Source organism: Phocoena sinus, chromosome 20 (assembly GCF_008692025.1).
Source record: "Phocoena sinus isolate mPhoSin1 chromosome 20, mPhoSin1.pri, whole genome shotgun sequence".
In the NCBI taxonomy this organism is placed as follows: Eukaryota; Metazoa; Chordata; class Mammalia; order Artiodactyla; family Phocoenidae; genus Phocoena; species Phocoena sinus.
The window spans coordinates 53252201-53275742 of record NC_045782.1 but is presented as its reverse complement, the minus strand read 5'-3'; the positions used below and the strand labels follow the sequence as shown (position 1 = coordinate 53275742).

At 58.2% G+C, this 23542-nt stretch overlaps 1 protein-coding gene across 4 annotated transcripts in view; it reads right to left on the bottom strand.

The window, feature by feature from the left end:
- Positions 1-23542, bottom strand: part of SDK2 (sidekick cell adhesion molecule 2) — a 264644-nt gene that overhangs the window by 27853 nt on the left and 213249 nt on the right. For 3 of the 4 annotated variants that reach the window (XM_032617354.1, XM_032617353.1, XM_032617352.1), the window contains 14 exons: positions 23308-23458; positions 20580-20817; positions 19687-19802; positions 18819-19008; positions 17506-17604; positions 16300-16494; positions 15027-15228; positions 13825-13928; positions 13249-13319; positions 11240-11375; positions 9614-9670; positions 8160-8261; positions 7875-7990; positions 1501-1687 (listed from right to left, as the gene is read on the bottom strand). In XM_032617354.1, coding sequence (XP_032473245.1) covers positions 1501-1687; positions 7875-7990; positions 8160-8261; positions 9614-9670; positions 11240-11375; positions 13249-13319; positions 13825-13928; positions 15027-15228; positions 16300-16494; positions 17506-17604; positions 18819-19008; positions 19687-19802; positions 20580-20817; positions 23308-23458 — 1964 coding nt within the window. The remainder of the gene's footprint in view (positions 1-1500; positions 1688-7874; positions 7991-8159; positions 8262-9613; positions 9671-11239; positions 11376-13248; positions 13320-13824; positions 13929-15026; positions 15229-16299; positions 16495-17505; positions 17605-18818; positions 19009-19686; positions 19803-20579; positions 20818-23307; positions 23459-23542) is intronic. The other variant, XM_032617351.1, reaches the window with a different exon arrangement.

Here is a 23542-nt window from a genome sequence, read left to right as displayed (position 1 = left end):
TGCTGACGGAAGCGTCCAGGCTCCCAGGGGCTCACATCCGGCCGATGACACTGACAGAGAGCGGTCGGGACAGACAGGCAGGCAGATCGACCCTCGGGAACCAGAGCTCGTCCCCAAAGAGGGCAATACTTAGGAACCGACTCCACGGGGTCTCACTCTGTCTTTAAGAGAAAGGTAATTAACAGAATGGGAAACAGCAGGTTGGAAAAGATGCTTCAAGCCAAGAGGCCTGTATTCAAATCCACGCGGAGAAAACTCGATGGCAGGCAAAGAAGGGGACCGGTGCCATGAAGACAGCCCAGGACACGCTCAGATATCCTGGGCCCCAGTCTCTGCTCCCCCATGGACCAGCTGGGGGACCTTAGGGGAGAAGCATCACTTCCCAGGCCACCCTTGCTCATCGTGAAACCGGGTAACTCCTGCCCTGCCCGTCCTCAGGGCTTCCGGAAAGGTCACGTGTACTGCTGCCAGAGAAGTGGCTCTGGATACCATCTAGAGGGCTGGCTCTGCACGTGTGGGCTGCAGGGTTCTTAGCATCGCCCACTCCTCTGCCCCGCCCTGCTGTCCAGCCTCCTAACTGGCCTCCCTGCCTCCCTCCTCTCCCCCCCATCAGCCTGTACCTGGTACAGCAGCCAGGGCGATCTTTTATAAACACAAACAGATCCTGTTGCCCAGACGCTTATCCCCACCAATGGCTCCCCGGCACGCTTAGAATTAATCCTAAACTTCCTTCCAAGGCCCCCAGACCCTCTACCACCTGACTCTCACGTTCTTTCAAGCCACCTGGCCTTCTCTCTGTTCTCTAATCCCCTCCAGCCTCCAGGCCTTTGCACCCACTGGCCCCTCTGCCCGGAACACCCCTCTCCTCCAGAACTTCCCGCGGCTGGCCTCTTCTCACTGAAATCTCAGCTCAGATGGCAGCCACTCCGCGAGCCCTCCGCAGGCAAAGCCAACCGAGGCCATCTGTCCGCTCCCTGCCTCAGTCCTTAGATCACTCACACCCACTACCACCTGAGGTTAATTCATCTAGATGCTTGTTTACGATCCGACTCCCTCCCTAGGAGCGGGCCCTTGTTGGTTTCATTCACTGTCGTGTTCCCAGCATGTGGCCCAGTGCGGGCCCACAGAGGACGCTTAGTAAATACTGGTGGAGGGAACAAAGCCAGGGAGATATGAGAAAGTCAGATGGGAACAGACCGGGAGCAGAAGGCGGCTGGCTGGGCATGGACTGGCCATCGGCAAGGCGGGCTACTGGGGGAAGATGCGGGGAGGAAGGGCGAGATCTGGGGGCCTCTCCAAGGCTTTCTGGGGACAGTGCCCCTCTTCTGGGCACTCATATCTAGGCCCCTCTGGGTGGGCTGTGCTCTCCCACTCTGGAGGGCGTCCCACGGGGCCCGGGGACCCAGCCCAGATCGCTCAGCTGCCTCCACTCCTCCACGATCGCAGACGCCAGGTGCCCCCCGCCCTCCCCGCCGTCTGTCCCTCCAGTCTGTCCCCCACCTGCTTGCTGGGTCTGGCCCCGGGCCGGCGTGCTCCGAGGCCCGTCCCCCGCGGCGTTGAAGGCTGCCACGCTGACCATGTAGGCGGTGTAGCCGGTCAGGTTCTTGAGTTTGACGCCGTTCTCGGCCAGGAAAAGCGTCTTCACCCGCTCCGTGAGGTTCCGCCGCTGGGCCTCCCAGAAATAAATCTGTGGGCACAGAGGATCTGGAGTGAGGGAGACAGTCACCCGGCTTCCCCCCTTGCCCCCGCCCGATCCCAGGGTCTCAGACACACCTTCTTTCGTACCATCCACACACCTCGATGGGAGGTGTGAGTCGCCCAAGCAATAGTATAGGTGTTTTAGAAACCCTTCCAGAGTGTTCCTTTTCACAGCTAATCCTTCAGTCTCTGCTAGACTGTAAACCCCATGAGGGCAGAGAGCCCACGCGTCTGTTCACTGCAGTGCCTGCAGGATTTAGCACAGCGCGGGCACGGTCGGCCCTCAGAATGTTGCCACCGTAGGAATAACTCAATTCTGTTCTGTAGGACCCTGAGTGCAGTGTAGGTAAACTGCTGGCGTGAAGCCCACCTCAAACCCAGCCGAGAGTCGAGAGTTGGCTTTGAGGACCAGCCCATCGGCATCACCTAGGAGCTGCTCGGGGATGCAGTGTCAGCCCACCCTGGACCTGTGGGATCAGCCTCTGCAGGTTGACAAGGCCCCCAGGGACACACATGACAGCTGGAACAGCTCGCCGTAGAGGCAGGCAGGCCTGGGCTGACCCCAGCGCACCACTGACTTGCCCAGGTGACTTCTCTGAGCCGCAGTTGTGTCGTCTGTATAGTGGGGGTCACGGACACCCACTTCCCAAAACCAAGGTGAGGTGCAAAGGTCGTAAAAAGAAGGAAGACACGGCAATTCTGCAGAAAGTTTCAGTCCAGGAGCGCAGCAGGTGTCCACGGTGCTTCCAATAATAGTTGAACCCCCGAACAACACGGGTTTGAACTGCCCGGGTCCACTTCTATGCGGATTCTTCTCAATAGACAGGCGCAGTACAACAGGATCTGCGGTTCGTTGAATCCGTGGATGTGGAACTGAGGATAGAGAGAGCCGACTGGGACTTGAGCACCTGCAGAGTTTGGTAGTATCCACGGTGGGTTCTGGAACTGATCCCCCGCGGATTCCGAGGGACGGCTCTACTTCACGTTCACTGGGGTTAACACTCACCCGTCGTCAGCGAAGCAGCAGATCCTTCACTATTTTTATTTTTTGACTGTGTCATTCTTTATTATTTTGGATATCTACACAAAATGTTACTTTATTTTTTAAAAAATTTTTATCTTTTTTAACATCTTTATTGGAGTCTAATTGCTTTACAAGGGTGTGTTAGTTTCTGCTGTATAGCAAAGTGAATCCGCTATACACATACATATATCCCCATATCCCCTCCCTCTTGCGTCTCCCTCCCACCCTCCCTATCCCACCCCTCTAGGTGGTCACAAAGCACACGGAGCTGATCTCCCTGTGCTATGCGGCTGCTTCCCACTAGCTGTCTATTTTACACTTGGTAGTGTATATACGTCCATGCCACTCTCCCACTTCGTCCCAGCTTCCCCTTCCCCCTCCCCGTGTCCTCAAGTCCATCCTCTACATCTGCGTCTTTATTCCTGTCCTGCCCCTAGGTTCTTCAGAAGCATTTTGTTTTTTTAGATCCCATATATATGTGTTAGCATATGGTATTTGTTTTTCTCTTTCTGACTTACTTCACTCTGTATGACAGACTCTAGGTCCACCGACCTCACTAACTCAAGTTTCGTTTCTTTTTACGGCTGAGTAATATTCCATTGGATATAGGTGCCACATCTTCTTTATCCATTCCTCTTTCGATAGACACTTAAGATGCTTCCATGTCCTGGCTATTGCAAAGAGTGCTGCAATGAACATTGCTTCACTACTTTTAGAACTCGGAATCGAGGCATTTGAGAATTCTGAATGGAGGCGCTGGGAAGGCTGCAAGTCCCTGGCCCGCAGAGGATTAGCGAGCATTTGGCGCCACCTGCTGGCCAATGGGGTTTCGGCACGCTATTGGCTTTTTCTCAATTTGCCTGGAGAAAGTTCATAAAAGTGAGAAAGCTAATAAAAGTGTCCCCACCTGGCATGTGTGAACGGCAGTTAGGACGACTCGGTACCATCAAATCCTTGCTTTTCTCTAACCTCTCCCTTTTTCTTTCTTCTTTTTGTTTTCAGTCTTCTGATACAGGTAGATAGTCACACATGAAGCCATTCATTCATTCACTGTTTGGAATGAATGAGTGAACCTACTTGGAGTGGATTCAAGAGAGACGGGGCAGAGGCAGCGGGCAGACATTTTTTGGGAGGGTTTCTGCTATAAAGGGACCAACCAGAAAAATGGCTGAAGCAAACGTGAGGCCAGGAAGAGGCATTGGAAAGATGCAACGTATCTCAGCATGAGAAAAGTGATAACGCAGGACAGGGGGTGCCCGTGGCTGGCGTCACGTTCTTGGGGAGGGGAGGAGGGGGGTCCAGGACGCAGGGCCACCACACGTACATAAACGGGCACCCTCAGCAGGCAGGTCTTACCTGTGTGAACCGAATTCAGCAGACCTTTGTTGGATGAGGATTAAGTGACATTTGTGCAAATAGCACAAGGGGCTGAGGCTTGACCCCAACCCCAAGGGCACACAGCTGAGTTGCCGTGCAGGCTGATGGGTAGCCAGGTGTCTGCTAGAAAACACGCTCCCTGGAGGGCCCACGTCTCTGGCTCTCTGGCATCTCAAGCACCTAGAATCATGCTCAATAAATATCTGCTAATGGATAAACACCTTCCTTAGACGGGAACAGGTGTAGGAGTGACTCGTCATCACCACCTTCTCCTATTCTCAATTCCCTGCCCCTTCGGGCTTCACCACAGGCAAGAGGCCGAACTTTAGCCTCGGTTAAGTCAGGTTCATGGCCACATGTCACATTGCTGGCCGTCGCTGGAGGAAAGCCACACTTTCAGTTCACGAGCACAGCCTTGCGTGGCCCGGCCACCGTGATACACTGGCCTGGTCCATTCTCTGCAGTCTCTGGCATCCGAGTTCTACACAACCCTTCCCCATTTTCCCTCCCTCCCCAACCTCACTCCTGGCTCAGGACCCTTCACTGAGCTCCGGAAGCCATCACACAAGACTCCACAAGCTCCCTGCCCCAGCTGGACCACCTCCTGCCCTGTGTCCCTAACCCTCCGCCTCCCTCCTGTGACCAGGGCTGAACTGCTGGCTCCCTACTAAGGCAGGCCCCACGTTACTGCACTAAATCCCAGCCCCTCTCAGCTCCTCCAGAGCATCGCCCCCCTCACAGCTTCCTCTCTTCCCTGACTCACCAAATTCCTCCTCTTTCCAGAATCATTTCTATCAGCACACAAATGAGTTATTCCTCCCATCTTAAAACCGCCTCCGTTCCGTTGACTGTCTTTTTCCAGTCTCTACCCCATTTTGTTACTTCCCTTTAAAGCAAAACTCCTCAAAAGGGATGTCGGTACTGGCTGCCTCTCCTCATTCTCTCGTGAACCCACTCCAAGCAGGCATTCCCTGCCCCCAGCTCTTATCAGAGTCACCTGTGAACTTGGCCTGTTTAACGCTAATCCAGGGCTCTGGAAACTCCCTCTGTAAAGGGCGAGGTAAGAAATATTTTAGGCTTTGCAGGCCACATGGTCTCTGTTGCAGCTATTCAACTCTGCCTGTGACTTGAAAGTAGCCAAAGGCGATCTGTAAACAAATGGGTGTGGCTGCATGCCAATAAAACTTTATTTACAAAAACAAGTGGGGGGCCGGATTAGGCTCATGGGCTGTCTGCCCATCCCTGAATAATTGCTTCCTAGATTTCTTCTTGTTTGAGCTCTCAGTAGTAGTTGGCACATCTGCTGCCTCCCTCCTTCTGGAAGCACGTTCTTCATGTGGGCTCTGAGACTTCGATCACTTGTTTTGGTCCCGGGGCTCAGTTTTCAGACTTCTGGTGTTTTGTATGTAGTCTCCGGGCTTCCAGGACCATCTATATGCTGAGGATCCCACCGTTCACACCTACATCCTGGACCTTCTCCTTTGGACTCTGCACCTGTGTGCCCAGCTCCCTTGGGTGTCTCCCCTTGGAAGTCCGATGTCTCAAACCAGCTCTCCCTCCGCGCCTCCCCTTCCCACCATCTCCCCTTTTCCTGCGCTGTAACTGGAAGCTCTGTCATCCAACTGCTTGGAAATCCTTATTGCTTCTCCATCTCTCACATTCCACATTCAGTCCATCAGCAAATTCTATCAGCTCTACCCCTTTCAAATGGAACCGAGAGCAGATGCTTCTTACCTGCTACTGCGCGGACTAAACCACCGTCACCTGGACGATGCTGCCGCCTCTTCATGTTTTGCATTTTCCCCATTTCAGGCTACTCTCAACGCAGCAGCCAGCACAAGGCTTTAAAAACCCGAGTCACCCATGTCCCTCTTCTGTCCCCAAGTCCCTGTGGCTGCCACCTCATTCAGCCAAAGCCCTTGAGGACTCCAAGTGATACGCCCCATCACACTGGGACACACGGGGCTCTTTGCTGGGCTTTGTACACGCCAAGCACCCACGGATCTCAGGGCCTTTGCTCGTCTTCCCCCTCCTTCTGGAACACTCTTCTCCCAGATCCACGTGATTCACGCCCTGTTCGCCTTCATCCTTGGTCACGTGGCAGCTTCTCATGAAGCGCTCTCCCAACGACCCTATTTAAAATGCCAAACCTGCTCCTGGACCCATTCCACTTACCACCACCTGGAGGTGCCCTTTGCTTTGTGCATCACTGGCTTCCTCCCCTACAGTTTAAATAAGCTCACGTTGTCTCTGCTTTAATCTCACACGGAGGAGACTGCTAGGCACAAAGTAGCTACTCAATAAACATGCATCCCTGAAAGGCCGGATGCGTGGACGTGCCTGTCCCCGCACACGTCACAGCTCGTTCTGGTGCAACCACTGGCTGGTGGTGTGAACGTGTGGTTAATGTTAAGGTCAGTGAACGTGGATGTTAATGCAGGTCTGGGAGGTGGCAATTCTGTTTCCCTTGTCAATGTCCACGGTTGGTTATGATGTTTCCCTGAGCACGTGGACATCTGCTGTGTGATGTCTGGGCAACCACACATTTCCTGGGACCGTCCCTTAACCGGAGACTTCCACACCTCCCCAGTCCGGTGGCTGCCAAACTGTTGCAGGCCCTGCCCGACTCCTTTTTCTTCCCCAGGGAGGCATACGCTAGTGGCGCAATATTTAGTTCTCCCAGCTGGCGCTGCGTGGGAGTGCCATCCATCTTCAGAGTATCCTTGGCGAAACGCCTTTCTTCCTCTCTCCCACCTCCTTCACCCCGCACAGAACCAGACTCCTATACCAGATTCTGTCTGAAATGGGGTCTCCACAAGCCGTGGGGCCGGGCAAGGCCCTTACCTTTGTGGAAACTCAGTTTCTGCCTGTGGTGGGACGAGGGCTGAGCCGGGGAAGCCGGGAAGCTCCTGGGTGCTCCCACCCTTCCCACCTTGCCAGTGCACTAGGCTACTTTCCGGAATAACAAACAACCACCAGGAATCAGAGCGGCGCTGGACGGTGGCACAGGAGGTAGGCCTCAGACATGGCCATGGGCTGAGTGTCCAAACAAGCAGCACATGACTTTTATTATTACTATTATTGCCGTCTCCTCCAGTGGTTGTGTGCTCAGCGCTTCCTCCCCACCTTTCACAGGGTGACGGCGAGCAGACCTGGAATCTGACTCTCTGCTATCCATCTGCTTTTTCTGTGACCTCGTTGAACCACTAACCTGGGTCTCAGTTTCCTCATCTGTACAATGGGCACACACATTATAACCTACCAGCTTTACTGGGCTTTCAGGAGGATTAAGGAGCTCTAAGGGGCTTTGCGAAGTTTGGAGACAAATTGAATCCTGCCATAACACAAGATGTTGCCTAAAATCTAGAAGTAACTTTAAACAGAAATTACCAACACCGGGCCGGTGGTCCTTTGCTAATTGGCCATTCAATTTGCATCAATATGGTAACTAGGGTTGGCCAAATAACCACTTTGAGAGGTCTCACGTTGGCATCGGGAGCTGGTGGGCTGGGTGGGGGCTGGGGGGGGGTGTACTGCCCAGGGATGATACAAGCTGGGGGGTGTCCTGAATTTCTAGCATCTGAGCGCCGCCTGCCCCAAGGATGCCGGGGGGGATGGGCGGAGTCTTGCTCCAGCTGCAGGTGTTTCAGGGGATTGGGTGCAAACAGCCAAGGGATCAGGTGTAGCCCCGGGACCTCACCACTGCTGGGTCACTCCCAACCACCACCCGGCCCTGTGTCCCTCTGAACCTTGCTCTCTGCCGGAGCGCCTGTACCTTGTAGCCCTGGATGTCTCCGTTCTGGCTTTCCGGCGGGGGTGGGTCCCACGTCACATCCAGCTGCGTGGCCGTGGCGCCGTGGACAGCCACGTTGCGGGGCACTGCCGTGGGCACTGGAGGGTGAGAGGGGTGGTGAGTGCGTGAGGGGACCTCAGGGAGGAGGAAAAAGAGATGGGCTGGGGGCGGGGTGTGGCCCCCCCAGCTCCCGTCTCTCCTCCCACTGGGCTTCCGGGGTGGGGCGTGGGAAAGGTGTGCTGGGGCTGGAAGGGCAGCGGCGCTCACCTGCCTCCCCGACGAAGACCTCGTGTGGGGGGCTGGAGGGCCCCTCGCCCGCAGTGTTGTACACACTCATGCGTATTTCGTAGCGCCGGTGCTTGTTCAGGTCTGGGGGGTGAGAGTGGGGGAGGGGAGAGGCACACAGAGGTCACTGGCCCTGCAGTGGACGGGGACGGCGTGGAGGGGGGCGGCTGCAGGGGGCGCTGTGATGATGCACCCCTGCGAGTCTGGACCCCTGAGTGCAGGTTCAGGAAAGAACAGGTAAGAGGTGGGGCAGCCGACACTGGGGAGAGGGATGCTCTGACTCATCCCTGGGAATCCGGACACAGGGTGACACTGGGTGGCGTCCTGCCCAAGTGTGACCACCTTGGGAGTTTTTGAGACCGAAAGGTGCACTGTTAACATTTATGCTGGGACAACAGGTGTGAACCAAAACTGTCTCAGAGGCGCCAGGTCACAGGTCACTCCTTCCCTGCCTGTCCTGGACACACTGGTCACTTCAGATGTTCCAAATTCCCAGCTTCCCCCCCCGCCCCCCCAGTCTCCATCAACCAGCTCGTAACCGGGGGGGGGGGGGGGGCAGGGCCCAGCCCTAAAGAGAAAAGGCTCATTGGATGCGAATCTGGGGCGAAGAAACTCTATGTTTTTGCTCAGTTGGGGTGCTTGCGGGGAGACGCTTAGACGGAAGCTGGGAGAGGGGAGCAGCTGCAGGAAAACGGGCCCCGACACCCTGGGTGGGAGTTGCCGTCCCTGCTGGGGGGTGGCTGACACGTTCCCCCAGTCTCCTCTGCGTTCCCCTCCACAGCTCTCCCTCCCCAGGTGGAAGCCCTAAGCACCCCGATAGCCCTGGCCCTGCACCCGCGAGGGCTGTCGGTTCAGGAAGGACCTAGGACCTGTGTTAATAGCACAGTCAAACGCATGCTATTAACAGGAGGCCCCCTGGCCCAAAGCTCCGGGCCTCGGGGAGAACCGAATGTCCTCTGGGACATTAGGAAAGAGCTAGGGCTCGGGGCACCAGGTGGGGACATTTCCTGGTCCCTGAGGGAAGACGGGGGCTCTGCTCACTCCAGGGTGGGCCTTGGCTTGAAAGACAGAGCTGAGCTGACAAGTGCCTCTGATGGGACGAGACAGAGCGGCAGCAACGTGGACGCCTGCCCGTGGACCCCCGGCCCCTACCGCGCACCTCCTCTCGCCGTCCCCCGCCCCCCAGGAGGACGAGGCCTTAGCCATTTCTCTTCCTGTCCTGCACTGATGGACGGTGGCCTGGAGCAGACCTTCCCTGGCGACCCCCTGCTTTTCTGTGTATTTCAGGAAAGTCACACGTGTGCAGGGGGTTCCCCTTCCTCAAGCAGCCTGAGGTGGGCGCACCACTCAGCTGTGGTCAGGCGTCCTCGGAGGCCCCTCTCCCCTCCCCGTGGAAGGCGGGGCCCGTCGGGGAGCGGCCGTGCAGGGGGACTTACTGTCCAGCTCGTACTGCGTGAGGCTGGGCCGGCTCAGGTCCCGCACGGAGTACAAGGCTACGGGGTTGGGGTGGGGTGGAGGGGGCCGGAGGGAGACAGCAGACAGAGGAGGTTAGTACACACACCCCCCCCAGCCACACAGACCCCGATGAGGGGGGCAGGATGGGAACACGCATGCAGAGGGAAGGGCCCTCCAGATTCCTGAGTGAGGGGCCAGGGGGGGAGCGGGGATGGGGGGTGGAGAAGAGGCAGCTCCCAGGACAGTGCCATCCCATCCTGGTGTGCACCTGCTGGAGGTCACAGGGCACAGGAGCCCCTGGGAGCCCAGCATCCCCAGATGGGGACAGCTCTGGTCCCTTGTCTAAGGCTGAGTTCCTGACATGATAGAGTGGTGTCGTTAATTTCCTCATATGAACCAGAAACCATTTTACTACCAGGAAATATGACTGTATTATACACAGGCCTATAAAATCACAACGACCAGCACATGCCTGCCAAAAAATAAAAAAAAAATAACGCAAGCTGTTGGATCAGCTATTTCTGAGGTTTTCTATTAATTTTCCTTGGCTACGTGTTAAATCATCTTGTTGTCTGTTAACACCTGCTAGAAGACAAGGTGCAGAGGGTTTACGAGAAGGATGGGAGGAAAAATCAAAACGCAGAGGATCTTAAACTGTTCCTGTTCTCCCAGTGTCTCTGGTTTGGTACCACCACCCATCTGGGGACCAAATCCTCCAGACCACTCCCTGTCCCACCGGCCTCCCTCTCCCCAATTTGAATCAGTGCGCGTGTGTGTGTCGGGGCTCAGAGCACAACATCTCCCCAATGGGCCCTCGACTGCATCTCAGGCCGGCTGCCCTGGCACCAGCCTCATACTCTTGCCTATGTCACTGTATTCGCCTCTAACTGGGGCAACTGCTTCTGGACCCCATCACCAGCCATGGCCCTCAAGACCCCAAAGTAACCATCCTAACCCAGAAGTACGACGTGTCATTCCTTTGCTTGTGTGTGACTCTCTGGGATTTTTACTTCTTGAATTTTTTCCTTCCTGCTGCAGAGGCAGGCTGGATTCCGGGGACCCCAGGGCAGAATGGTCATCTCCCTGAGGAACCAGAGGGGGCCAGACTGCTGCCCTTGGGACATGACCAGGCTTTGCTTTGGGTCCTTCCCACCTCAGGCCCTTTGCACATGCCAGGATCCACCCTCCCCCACCAAGCTTCTCTGGACTGGTTGACCTGGAATCATCCATCAGTGTCAGCACCACAGCCACCCCCAGGGAAGCCTTTTCTGACACCTGCTTTAGGATCTCCTGGAATATGTGCTTCACAGAGGCCATGCCAACGGTCTTAGATGACCTGTATCAGGGTTTTCTTCTCCAGCGCCTGGCTCCTCCCCCAGCCTGCAAGCTCTGTCTGAGAGGGCAGGGACCTTGTCTGTCTTGTTCACTGGTGTCCCCCCAGTGTCTGGAGCATAGAAGGCGCTCAATAAACACACACTTGGGGATTGAACGGGACGGGATGAGAGGCACACACAGGGGAGGGCGCCAGCGTTTCGGGTTAGTGTGATTCCAGGATGCTGAGAGCTTCACGCCCCCGCCCACCCCCGACTCCCTCCACTGTCACTCACAGGTGAGCTCTGCCCACTTGGCCCCCGGGTTGTTGATGCCACGCAGCGTGAAGCCCCTCAGACCCTCGTAGAGCAGCTCCCGGTACCGGATCCGGAAGCCCAGCAGGATGCCGTTGATCTTGTCTTCTGATGGTGGCTGCAGGGAAGGGAGTGGGGGTGGGGCCGGCCGGGCTGGACCATGGCTGAGCATCCCCTTCCACTCCGCCCCTGCCTCCCTCCCCATCCTGTGTCCTGCAGCCACAGAGCAGGGACTGTGTCTTAACCGGGAAAAGGAATCAAAGTGGCATTGAGCATTCTTAATTTACGAAGCATTTCCAACGAGGTTACTCCATCCCCGTAGCACTCCCTGGGAGGCAGGGCAGGGTGGGAATCACCATGCCATCCCCACTGAACAGACAGGAACGTGAGGCTCAGAGATGGTGAGGAAATTGCCCAAGGTCACACAGCATCATGGGGGCCCTGAGCATGACTCTGGACGCAGAACCGTCTCAAAGAGTTGTTCCTTGTCTAGAAACTTCCTCACATGATCACGTGCCCTGGCCAGGATTTCCTGGAGTTTCGCGGGAACCAGGGAGAGTCCTCGCCCTGCTTTTCAGCAAGAACGAGGGCGGCGTGTCTTCGTGCGCTGCCCCTCTCTGCCTTGATCGTTTTCCTCTTTGCTTCCTGCTCCCGTCCTCAGATGAGTTGGAGAACAGCCTTCTGGAGAAGGTGGAAACTACTTTATTTATTTACTTTTGGCTGCGTTGGGTCTTCATTGCTGTGCACGGGCTTTCTCTAGCTGCGGCGAGCGGAGGCTACTCTTCGTTGTGGTGCGCAGGCTTCTCATTGCGGTGGCTTCTCTTTGTTGTGGAGCACAGGCTCTAGGCGCGCGGGCTCAGTAGTTGCGGCACATGGGCTTAGTTGCTCCGTGGCATGTGGGATCTTCCCAGACCAGGGCTCCAACCTGGTGTCCCCTGCATTGGCAGGCGGATTCTTAACCACTGTGCCACCAGGGAAGTCCCAGAAACTACTTAGTTATGTCTCTTCTAAAAAACCTGCTGAAATGGTTCAGCCTTTTATTAGCTCCTTAACTGTATTCCTGGCTGCAGCTGGCACCTCCCTGCCCCCTTCATCCGATGGCCCTGATCTGCTCCAGCCTTGGTCGGCTCCCCGCTGCACTAGGTCATTTTCACTTAAGGGACTGTCCTTCTCAGGTGGGGCCTTGAGCTGTGGGAGGGGTCGGGGGGGTCCCTCCTGTTTTCTCTTCAAGGGCTTTCCCTTCAGGGGGGCTGCAGGTGGGCAAAGGTTGGCACCTGCCCCTCTAATCCTGAGAAACGGAGACAGGAGAGTTCAGGGCTTTGGGACCTCCGTGGGTGACCCGCTGAGCCCTGGAACTGGGCTTCAGGGGCTGGTGGGGGTCCTAAAGGCACCCATGGGCAGCTGGGTCTCTGAGATGCGTCCCGGGTCTTCCTCAGGCCGTGGAGGGATGGCAGTGCCCACCTGAGCAGGTGGCGGGGGGGAGGAGAGGTGGGAGGCTGGTTCTTTGTACCTGGATGATGGGTTCCTGCTCATGGTGACAGGACCGAAGCCCAGCCTGGGTGCGGATGAGGCAGGCACACCTGTGATTGGTCTCTGTCGGGAATCCCTTCACTCAGAGAGGGGCTGGGGTTCACAGAGACGCTGGAGGCCCTGACAGCCCCCAGCCTTTCTCTGTGCAAGGATTCTGCCGACGTAAGGGCACCGAACCTGGCCCTGCCACCTAGTAGCTGCGTGACCTGGGGCATTCTTGTCACCTCCTCGAGTCTGGGTCCTCATCCACAGAAGGGTATAGGGTAGGACCTTATTATCTGGAGGTGGAATAAAGGGTGTGTATGTGTACGTGTACACACGTGTGTGTGCGTTCGTGTGCGTGTCTACGCATGTGGGTGCCGTGTTCCAGCCCTGCGGGGGCTATTGTCTTTCTGGTCCCAGCACAGGGTGTGTCTGAGTCCTCGTGGGACACGGGCCCCTCCCCGCCCGCCCGGCCGTACCTGCCATCGGATCAGCACGGAGGTGGTGGTGTGCGGTGTCACCGAGACAACTGTGGGCGCTTCATCAGGGGCTGGGGGGGGAGGCGGACAGGTGAGCTCGGTGGGGGGGGGGGGGGACTTAGGTCCCCTGGGAGCCATGGGACCAGATTCCGCAGACGCTGGTCCCACTTAAGCCCCTCCTCATGCCCACCGCCCCAAGTTCGGTACAACAAAGAGCCGGTGTAAAGTGGGAGAGGGGCCGGGACCTTGACCCCAGCCCAAACCCAAGGGCCCAGATCCCTTCCTCTCTGCACCCAGTGCCACAGGCCTCCCCACTCCCACTGAGGTTTTCTGGGGTCGGCCATGAGCTTCGAGGACAGAGAAGAAAAACACGAGGATGCCAGGCTGGCTGTGGGTACTGAGCCCATGGCAAAGGCCCCTCTGGCCCAAACCTCCTTGGGACTCTGCCTGGGGAGCCAGACCAAGGGCCCAGCAGGCCCAGTGCCCCACCCATTTTTGGAGGCTTCTCCCCCAGAAGAGAATGCCCAGTGCCCAGCAAGTGCCCAAGAGAAAGAGACCCCAGTGGAGGGCACTGACCGGCCTGCAGGGTGGTCAGTGGTTCCGACTCCTTGCTGAACTCACTGTCCCCAATGTCATTGGTGGCCTTCACTCGAAACTTGTAGGACGTGAAGGGCTTGAGCCTGTGTAGGGGAATCGGGTTTGATGAACAGAGGTACCCCCTAACGGCCCTGCCCCGCCGTCCCTGCTTCCCATCTCCCCAGGGCAGCCCCAGCAGCTGTGGGTCCATCAAACAGACAGGAACGTGGAGGCTCAGAAGGACGGTCTGCTATGCAGGCAACGAGCTCGGGCCAGGCCCTGGGGTGCCCTAGACCAGGCCAGCTCAGGGCGTGGCCTCACCTTGGCCGCAGCTAGATGCCAAAGGTCCCCAAGTGGAAACGTCCACATATCCCCTATCTCAGAGGAGCCTGTAGGTAGGAAAGCTCCAGTGACTTCCCCTCAGAGCTGACACCTCCCGCAAAGACTGCCAGCCCTCTCTTGCATTTAGTGAATTCAGGAAGGGCTGAGGGTCTCAGGAGTTAACCAGCACTTCGTCTCTATAAGCCTCATTTCCTCTGCAGGCAAACAGTTTCCTTTCTGATTTTTTGAGGGTGGGAGGGGGAGTGAGGAGAAAAGTATTGCTCAAAACTCTCGGTCTCAACAACTGGAATGTTAAAAATACATCCCAGGCTTCCCTGGTGGCGCAGCGGTTGGGAGTCCGCCTGCCGATGCAGGGGACGCGGGTTCGCGCCCCGGTCCGGGAGGATCCCACGTGCCACGGAGCGGCTGCGCCCGTGAGCCATGGCCACTGAGCCTGCGCGTCCGGAGCCTGTGCTCCGCAACGAGAGAGGCCACGACAGTGAGAGGCCCGAGTACAGCAAAACAAACAAAAAAACACACATCCCACTAGGAATTAAATTGAAGGCAGAATTTTGGAGCGAAGCTTCACTCCCCTATTAAGGATGGAGAGGGAGACTCCGCCTGGCTGGAGGAATCCAGCTAATGAAGGATGGCGAGCCTTTCACGGAGGGGGCTTCTAGGCTCCAGAAAAAGATAATAAGAGGCAGCCCTAACAAGGCTCCAGAGAGGGTGGGGAGGGAGGTTAGGACAGAGCTGGAGGGGATGAGCGTGGATGCGGAGAGGTCCCGGGGGATGCGGGCTGTGGAAGCGATCTGGGGGTGGGCGGGGTCTGGGCCGGGAGGGGCGGAGCAGAGATGCTGGCGGACAGACGGGGGCCTCACCTGTCCACAACGAAGGTGGAGGCGTTGTGGCTCACAGAGGCCGAGTGCAGGGCCCACCTGCCGCTGGGCAGCTCGCGGGTCTGGATGGTGTAGTAGCGCACGGGGGACAGTCCGTCGCTCCCAGGCTCCCAGGACAGCAGCACGCTGCGTGCCTTCACGTTCTCCTGCTGCACCACGGGCTTGCTGGGGGGCTGCGGGCGGTCTGGAGGGGGTGGATTGGGGAGGAGCAGGTGAGGCCACGGCGGAGGTGGGGGTGCACTTTCTCGGCCCCCGGGAGCACTGATGTCCCCCAGCCCATCCCATTTCTGCACGCAGGTCCCAACAGTCAGCACCGTGGCTCCTGGCCAGCGACTGTCCCTGGGCTACTCAACGGCCAGGTGCCTGGGAATTTACACCCCCTGAGGGCAGCCCCAGCACAGGGCTGACAGTGAGGTGGTGTGAATGCCCCAGTTCCTTTGCCCCCGTCTGCATGGTGCTGAGATGGGACCTCCGCTGTCCCCAGTGGCGTGGGGCTGAGCCCACATTTCCCTCGGTGGGACTCGGCTTTGTCCCCTGCGAGGGCTTGGCCTCTGCTCACTTCCCCACGCCCCATGGCGGGGATTCTTGGTCTCAGCGCTCTGGCTCTTGGGTGGATGAGTCTTTATTGCGGGACCTATCCTGTGCGTTGCAGGATGTGTAGCGGCACACCGGCCTCTACCCTCTAGATGCCAGGGGCACTTCCTTTCCACCTGTGACACCCAGACTCTGCCCAGTATCCCGGGGTGGAGGCAAGGGCACCCTGGCTGAGAACCACTGTCCTCCTGGTTTTTCCTGGGAACACTGTCTAATAAATCACGCTCACAGGGATCTGGGGCTCAGGCCTGCTTCTGGGGAACCCAACTTTGGGCGAGAAGCCAGCTCAGGGAGGCAGGGCGACGGCAGCCAGGGCTCCAGGCTGCAGTCCCATCCTCCACCCAACTGGACACGGTCTCCTCTTGAGAAGGAGGGGAGAGAGGAAGGAAGCTGGTCTCACCGGCTCGCCCTTTAGAAAATCTGGGCAGGGCAGGACCCTGGAGAGGGGAACTCCCAGATCAGCTCTGGAAGTCTGCTGGAGCCCTTGCTGACCTTGGCCTCAGAGATTTGAGCCCACTTTCCATTCTGGACCAGGGCAAGAGACTCACAACTAGCCCACCCCGAGCCGTGCACGAGGAGATGGTGTGAGCTCCCGGGCCAGCTGCGGGTCCCCCCCCCCGCCGAGGCCCCCCAGGCCTCCCCAGTCCCGGTGGGCAGTCACCTCTCTTCTCTGTGGTCACCACCAAGGCCTCGGCGGCCTCTCCCCAGCCCTTGCGGGTCTGGGCCGTGATGCGGAACAGGTAGACGGACTCTGGCTTGAGGCCGGTGGCCGTAAACTGGCGGGCGCTGGGCGCGAGCACCTCCACCGTGGCAGCGTTGGCCGTGGTGGCGTTGAGCCTGTATGTGATCTGGTAGGCTGCGGGGAAGGAAGGAGACAGGCCGTGCTGGGAGGTGGGGCAAGCTGCTGCGGAGCCCCGAGCAGGGGTTAGTCCTTTCTCGGCCACTGCTGTGTCTGCCCACCTTGGCTGTGGCTGGTCTGCTTGAAGCCCTGTGGGCGGCTCCCGCGTCCTCAGCTGTCACCTGGGGGGTGGGGCTGCGGGGGACACGAGCAGGTGCTCTATGCAGCGTCTGCAACCCCCAGCCCAGCCCCCGACGAGGCAACTGAGGCTCAGGGAGGCCAGGCCACCTGCCAGGAACTGACCAAGCTGGAGTTCCAGCCCAGGTCTTTCTAAGCCCAAACGCCTTCCCCCCAGCCCCCAACCCCCCAGCCCCATCGACTCTGTCTCCAGAGGCGCAGCTTTCACAGGGGGCGGACGCTGCACGATGCCAGGACTGAGAGCCCTGGACCGGGCACAGGTGGTCCGAGCCTCCATTCTACAGGTGAGGGGCTGAGGCCACGGAGGGAAGCCGACTTGCTCAAGTTCACACAGCTGTTCATTTCAAGCCTGTGAGTCTTCTCGTGTGTGTGTGTGTGTGTGTGTGTGTGTGTGTGTGTGTGTCTGCGTGTGTGTGTGTTAGTAGGAACCGTGACTACGAAATGATGCTTCCGACCTGTAGCATCCCTCCTGGGTGCCTTAGGCCTCGTTTCCTGCGGTTGGGCTGAGCCAGCCAGTGCGCCCTCACCTGGCTACATTTAGGAACAGCGGCCGAGGTTCACCAGATGGCCAGTCCCCTGGGGACCTGGGTCACGTGGAGGCACAGAGCTGACCAATGGTCCCTAAGACACCTAAGTCCCAACCTTGCCCTCCAGCTGATAATCTTACAGGCTGAGATTTCCAGTAGGAGAAATTAGACTCACAACCATTCTTGAGGACATGTGGACACTTGTTCTGGGCTTAGCCTCTCTCCTGCCAAGACTGAACTGCCTCCTTTAAACCTTATACCTCCTTCTTCCTGCAGCCAGGGCCCAGGAAGGGTACAGGCTTACCAAGGATGATGCCGTTGGGGGCAGCGGGGGGCTGCCAGATCAGCCGCACCGATGTGGTCCTCACCTCTGGGAACAGGATGCCCATGGGTGGTCCCGGAACTGGAGGGGACAGAGGAGAAGCAGGTGACACTGCAGCTGCTGCTCAGCCCCTAGACCAGCCCGGCTCTGGCAGAGCAGCACGGCGGGTGGCAGGGGAAGGGGTCACTCTGCTCGCTGGACTTTTGAGGAGTGTGGGTCTGTGCTTGGCACCGTGTCCTCACACAGGACGTGAAGATGCTATCAGTGAGGTTTATGCATTACTTGGCAGGAACTAGAAGGGACCAAGGCTCCAGCTTTGGGGCAAATGAAAGTGCCAACCCCAAGCACACACCACTCCTCTTTCTAGACCTCACTCTGGAATCCGTGGATCTGGAGCTCCCTGCCCAAACAGCCCCAGACATGCTTCCCTTCTACAGGGGCCCGGAACCACCCTCCTGAGGGTGTTAGACTTGTCCCTCTGGACGGAGGGATGGCCAAGGGGCAGGTGTTTTGGGCAAATGGATGGAAACTGAATGGTATGGGCCAGAGGAGATGGGGGCGGGGGGGAGACAACAGGGTGGCAGAGTCGGGGGATGGCTGGGGGGGCAGCTCTTCCCAGGCTGCCTCGATCTAATTGGGAATGCCAAGAAACCTGAGATTTCTAAACTTGAACTTGGCCTTCCAGGTCATTAGGAGGGTATATCTGTCAAGGCAGGAGGGTAGAACATATTTAATTTAACAGATCATTAGTGTGATTTATCACTTTAGAACACAGAGACATCTCGTGTTTGGGCTTCGTTTTGCACTCTCGTCCCGACCCCACAAGTGTTTTTGGTGAGCAGTATGTGAGGATGTGTGTGGGGAGGAGAAAGGGGGGCAAAGGACCTGTCAGCTCAGCCTCCGATGGGGAGTTCTGCTGCAGAGATGAATGCCTGGAGCCCGGCAGGCGTCACTCGTTTGCTAACAGGACCCGTAGGCTCGTGTAAAGGAAAAAATCAAGCCTTTTGCTTGCACAGACCTGCACTCGGAGAGAGCCTGTCCCAGAGAGACTGGACCAGATGCCAGTCTGCCCTTGCATTGTCATCTCTTCCTTAGGGATGCGCAGTTTGTAATTAGCATCCCTTGCAGTGGGGTTGGTGGCCCTCAGTGACCCGCTTCCCCCAGCAGAAGCCTGAGGCCACGGTTCCCTTTGGGGCAGAGAGAGACCTCAGAGGGGCAGGGCAGGGCTGGGCAGGGTAGGGGTGGACAAAGCGCAGCTCTCAGCCTTCCCCAGGCTCCCAGGGACGGAAACGTACCGTCATCCAGCGTCCGCTCCAGGATGGCAGGATGGCTGGGGCTGCCGTCCCCGATGCGCGTGAAGGCTAGCACCTGCACCTCGTACAGCACATATTTGCCCAGACCTGTGAGCTGGGCGCTGCGTGACGAGTTCCCTTCCACCAGCCAGAACCGGGGCTGGGAGTCTGAGTCCTTCTCCTTATACAGCACCTGTTGGAGCCCAGCGCAGGGGTGAGGGCCTCCGGCCTGGGTCTGGTCCCGCCAGAACCTCTCCTATCTCCTCCCCAGGAGCCAGGTGGGTGAGGATGAGTGGGTGGACCTGGGGCTCCCTGGGGGGGCTCCCTGGAGGGGCTTGGTTCCCAGGTTACACAAGCCTAGTGCTCGGGGAGGGAGGGGAACACAAAGATGCAGTCAGCCATGGAGCTGGAAGGTTCCTTAGAGAGCATCCAGCTGAGAAAACAGGCCCAGAGAGGGGGCGTGACTTGCCCAAGGTCACACAGCCAGTAGTGGCAGAGCTGGGATGTTAAGCTACGTCTCCTGACTTCCAGGCTGGGGCGGTAGGTGCAGCTTTGGGACGAATTCTAGAAGATAATGGAAATTGAAGCTGGGCCCATCGGGGCTGAGAGTGAGGCTTGGGGCACCCAGTGTGGCCTCCTGGGGGAGGCAGAGCTGCCCCAAGGACCTCAGGCCTTCATGGGAAGCTTCCTCACCCCCAAGGGAGGACTCCTTGGTCGTCATGGTGACCAACGGATGCCTCCGGCAGATCCCCCTGTGTCCACTGTAGAAGGCAGAGTCCTGGGCCCCAGGGGGTCTCGAGGACAGGGCACCGGGACAGGGAAGTGGGTGCAGGGGCTCCAGCCCCCTCCCGTGCTCGGATCTGGGACTCACCTTGTAGCCCAGCACCAGCCCGTTGCGGTCGGCCTCTGGGACTTCGCCCCAGCGAACCAGCATGCTGCTGGAGGTGGTGGCCAGCACAGACACGTTGGTGGGGCCCGAGGACGGCACTGGGGGAGAAAGGAGCGGAGAGAAGCAGCTCAGGACCCAGAACGGACCCGACAGTGGAGGGGGTGGAGTGGGGTCTGAGGGAGGAAACGGGGCACGGTCCCCAAATAGCAAATTATTCTGCGACGATGATGCCTTTGGCTCCGGAGTGTCGCAGACGCTGCTTCTGGCTTCAGATCAGCTTCCCCGTTATCCCCCCTCAGACTAACGTTAGGGTGAGGCTGCATTTCCTGCCGGCGTGGCAGCGAGGGGTGGGGGAGGGGCTAGGGTGGGAAAGCAGCCATCACTTAAAGGGCGTTAGGAAAAAGCCACAGAGCTACACGCCACATGTGGCTGGATGAGGGCTGCCTGTAGGCCGGGAGCACATATTCTGTGGGTGTCCCCTTGCCAGGCCCCTATGAGCCGCTGCTGCTTCTGGAATGTTCTGAGAGCTCACCCAACCCGTACCCTCTCCCCACCCCCCCCTCCATCTTGGGGTCTCAGGCACTGCTGGGTGTCAGGGTTAAAAGTGGGGACACAGAGGCGGGAAGCCCCTCCTGGGAACCTCTGGAAGCAGTGCTGGGTAAATCAGGTTCTGGAAGGCGCGGCCACGCACACACAGAGGATACTCTGTGGGACGCTGAGCACAAATAGGAAAAGGAGCCCAGGACATTTTCGCACAACAGCTCCAGCCTTTGAGCCCTTAGAAGGCCCTGAGAGCAGAGAGACAAAGGTGGGGGGGTATCCCCAGGCTCCAGGGAGGTGAAGCGGGTGGGGTAGCTGGCATGAGGGGGCAGTACCTGACTCCCGGGTCCTGCCCATCACCGTCTGGCTCCAGGGCCCGCTCCCGATGGCGTTGAAGGCCTGCACCTGGACGCGGTACTCCGTCCACTCCTCCAGGTCTTCGATGGTGTACTCCCGTTCCACGCGGTCTTGGACCACGTGGCTCAGCGTCTTGCCGTGGCCGTCCGCCCGGCTGTACTTGATCTTGTAGCCCACCGACTCGGGGTTCCCGTTGTATTCCATCTCTGGGAGAGGCTGCAGGAGGGCAGGGGTGGGAAAAGCAGCTGTGAGGCCAGGTCCACCTAGCGTATGGAAGAACTGCCTGGCTCGAGCTGCCTCTTCCAGGCAGCCTTCGGGATTACCCAGCGCACTGTCCAGCCCGTCAGCACCCATGTGAGGCGCTCTCACCCCTGGGTGTGGCTTAGTTGTGTAACTGTGCTGCTGACAGTCCCATCATCTCCCTGTCTCTCTACCCTGGGCTCAGAGGAGAGGCGGCATCCCCTCTTCATTGTGCAGGTGACAAATTTATGACCCTGCCAGGGTTTGATTGCTGTCTTAGCAATGCTGTGGCCCTGGTGAAGAGAGGCATAAAGGCTGTCTGTCCCACACTCAGCACCTTTGGCAGTGGCTGTCTCTGCCACTTAACTCCCTCACTCAGCCTGCCAACATATACGTATTTAACTGCCTACGGCACGCCTGGTCTCAGGTTGTGTCTGCCCTTGGAGAAGCAAGCATGTGAAGGCAGCATCTCAGGCATGGGTGGAGCTGCAGTCACCGTCAGGAGGTCCTTCCATCCGGCACACCTCCGTCTCTCCCGCTGCAGTTTCAGCCTCCTTCTTTTTGTTTGAGTCTCAGTGAAGAGCAAAAAGACAGCTTCATCTCCTGAGCCTATGATTAGGCTGGCGGGGCTGTGGTCACCGGCTCAAGGTCATGTGGATGAACTTGGGCAGTGCTGACAAGCAGTGGAGGTCTTTGTACACTGGGGGCAGCCTGGGATCTGAAGCAGGGGCGAGCTGAGGGCCCAGCCTTCAGATTCTCCTCTGAAGGTGACAGGGCTGGAGCTGGGGCAGCCTCAGCCCTCACCTGCCCGCATTCTGCTTCCCCAGAGGCTCCAACGAGCCCATGATCCACAGGCCCTGCACATCCTGACCTACTTTCTCTGGTTGCTCGGCCTCTGCCTCACCGCCTACATCCCCCGTCCCTCCTGCCAGCCCCCGCTCCTACAGACACTTAGTGAAGCAGACCAGAGACCATTAAGACAGCAATCAATGGGCCTGAGAGCTTGAGATGGGCCTCGATCACATGCTCTCCTACCTGCTAAGGAAAGGCAACGGGCCATGCGCCATTAGGTGAGACCGGAGGGGCCCAGGGCCCTGCACAGTGCAACCACTGCCTTTTATTCCCCCTCCAGCTCCCACCCTACGTACCAGACTTTTTAGCCTTTTAGTATTTGGAAACCTTAAAGTGAGATGCAGAAGGGATGCGGGGAGCAGCCTGGAGGGGAGCAGAGCTGAGGTGAGAAGCGGGGGGTCGGGGAGGGGCGAACTGGGCCTGACAGCTCTGCGTGGTGCTGGTCCCAGCCGCCTGGGAGGGGCGTCGTCATTCATAACTAGCGCTCGTCTGGGCTGATATGGCCATTAGCGCCTCCATCAGGCTTGTCCAGGCAAGCGAAAGGCAGCAATGACTTTCTGGTAAATCCCAGCCCACAGCTCGGGGTTTTGCAAGTTGAGTTTGGGGCAACTAGTAAGACATCTTTAGTGGAAGCAAAAAAGAGTTGCGTGGCCGGAGGGGCCTGGTGAAGTGGAGGCAGGCAGCTCCCCCTGAAGCTATCATTCCTGGATTCTCTAAGGAGCCGGGCCGTTCGGTGCTGGCCCCATGTCTGCTTGTCTAGGAATTCCTCTTGGGTTGCTGCTTTGTGGCGTCCGCGCCGGGAAACGCGGTTCCAGGCGATGTCCTGGGGGAGAAATGCTCTCTCCTGTTCCCCAGAAGATGGGCTGGCTCAGGGGTTAGGGTGGCGGATTTTGGGGGCCAGACTCCCCGGGTTGGGATCCCGAGCCCTGCTGTTAACTAGGGGGTGTGGGGGGTCTTGGGCCAGTTATTCCACCTCTCTCTGCCTCAGTTTCCTCATCTGTAAAGTGGGGGCCAGGATCACTGTCACAGGCTCGTGGAGAGGGTTCAAGGTCCAACTCTGACAGCACTCAGAACCCAGCTTGGCAGGAGGAGAAGCCCTCTGCACGTATTACTAACTCGTGCAGGGTCACTGGGGTAATGACCCTCGATGTGGAGCCCTGATCTGCGGGGACAGAGACTAATGCCTCCCCGACCTCCCCCCTCAACCTGAGAAGCAACCCCTCACTCTCTGACTTGGTGGGTGAGACAACTTACATCCGAATCCCAGAACCACCCCTGGGAGCTGTGTGACTGTGGGTGAATTCCTAACCTCTCGGAGCCTCAGTTTTCGTAGCTGTAAATTGGGACAGTACCACGTCCTTTGCAGGATTACTGGGAGGATTAAATGGAAGAAAAATAATGTAAAATGCTTGGCATGTGGCAATGCTCAATAAGCAGTGTTTTCGAGCTTCTTTTCACGTGGGGCATTTGTTCATTTGACTAAGACTGATGCTCAGGACAGAGAAGGGGCCTGGAGGTAATCCGGTGGACGCCTGCTTTGAGGCGGTGACACTTCTGCAGGGTGCTGAGGCCCGAGGAGACATCCCACCCCCACCGCCCTCGCGGGAGCCTCACCATCCACCGGAGCCACAGGCTGGTCTCACTCGCTGTGCGCAGCGTCACGTTGGCTGGGGCCATGTCAGGCGGCGCCTGGAGGGTCTGGATCTTTCTGGAAGGCTGGCTGGGTGGGCTAGTGCCCACGATATTCACCTGGCGCATGCGGAAGCTGAGATGGGCGGAGAGGGGTGAGCAAAAGGGTGAGGGCAGGACCCCAGGGCCAAAGCCCATCCCAGGCTGGGCAGCCCCCTCC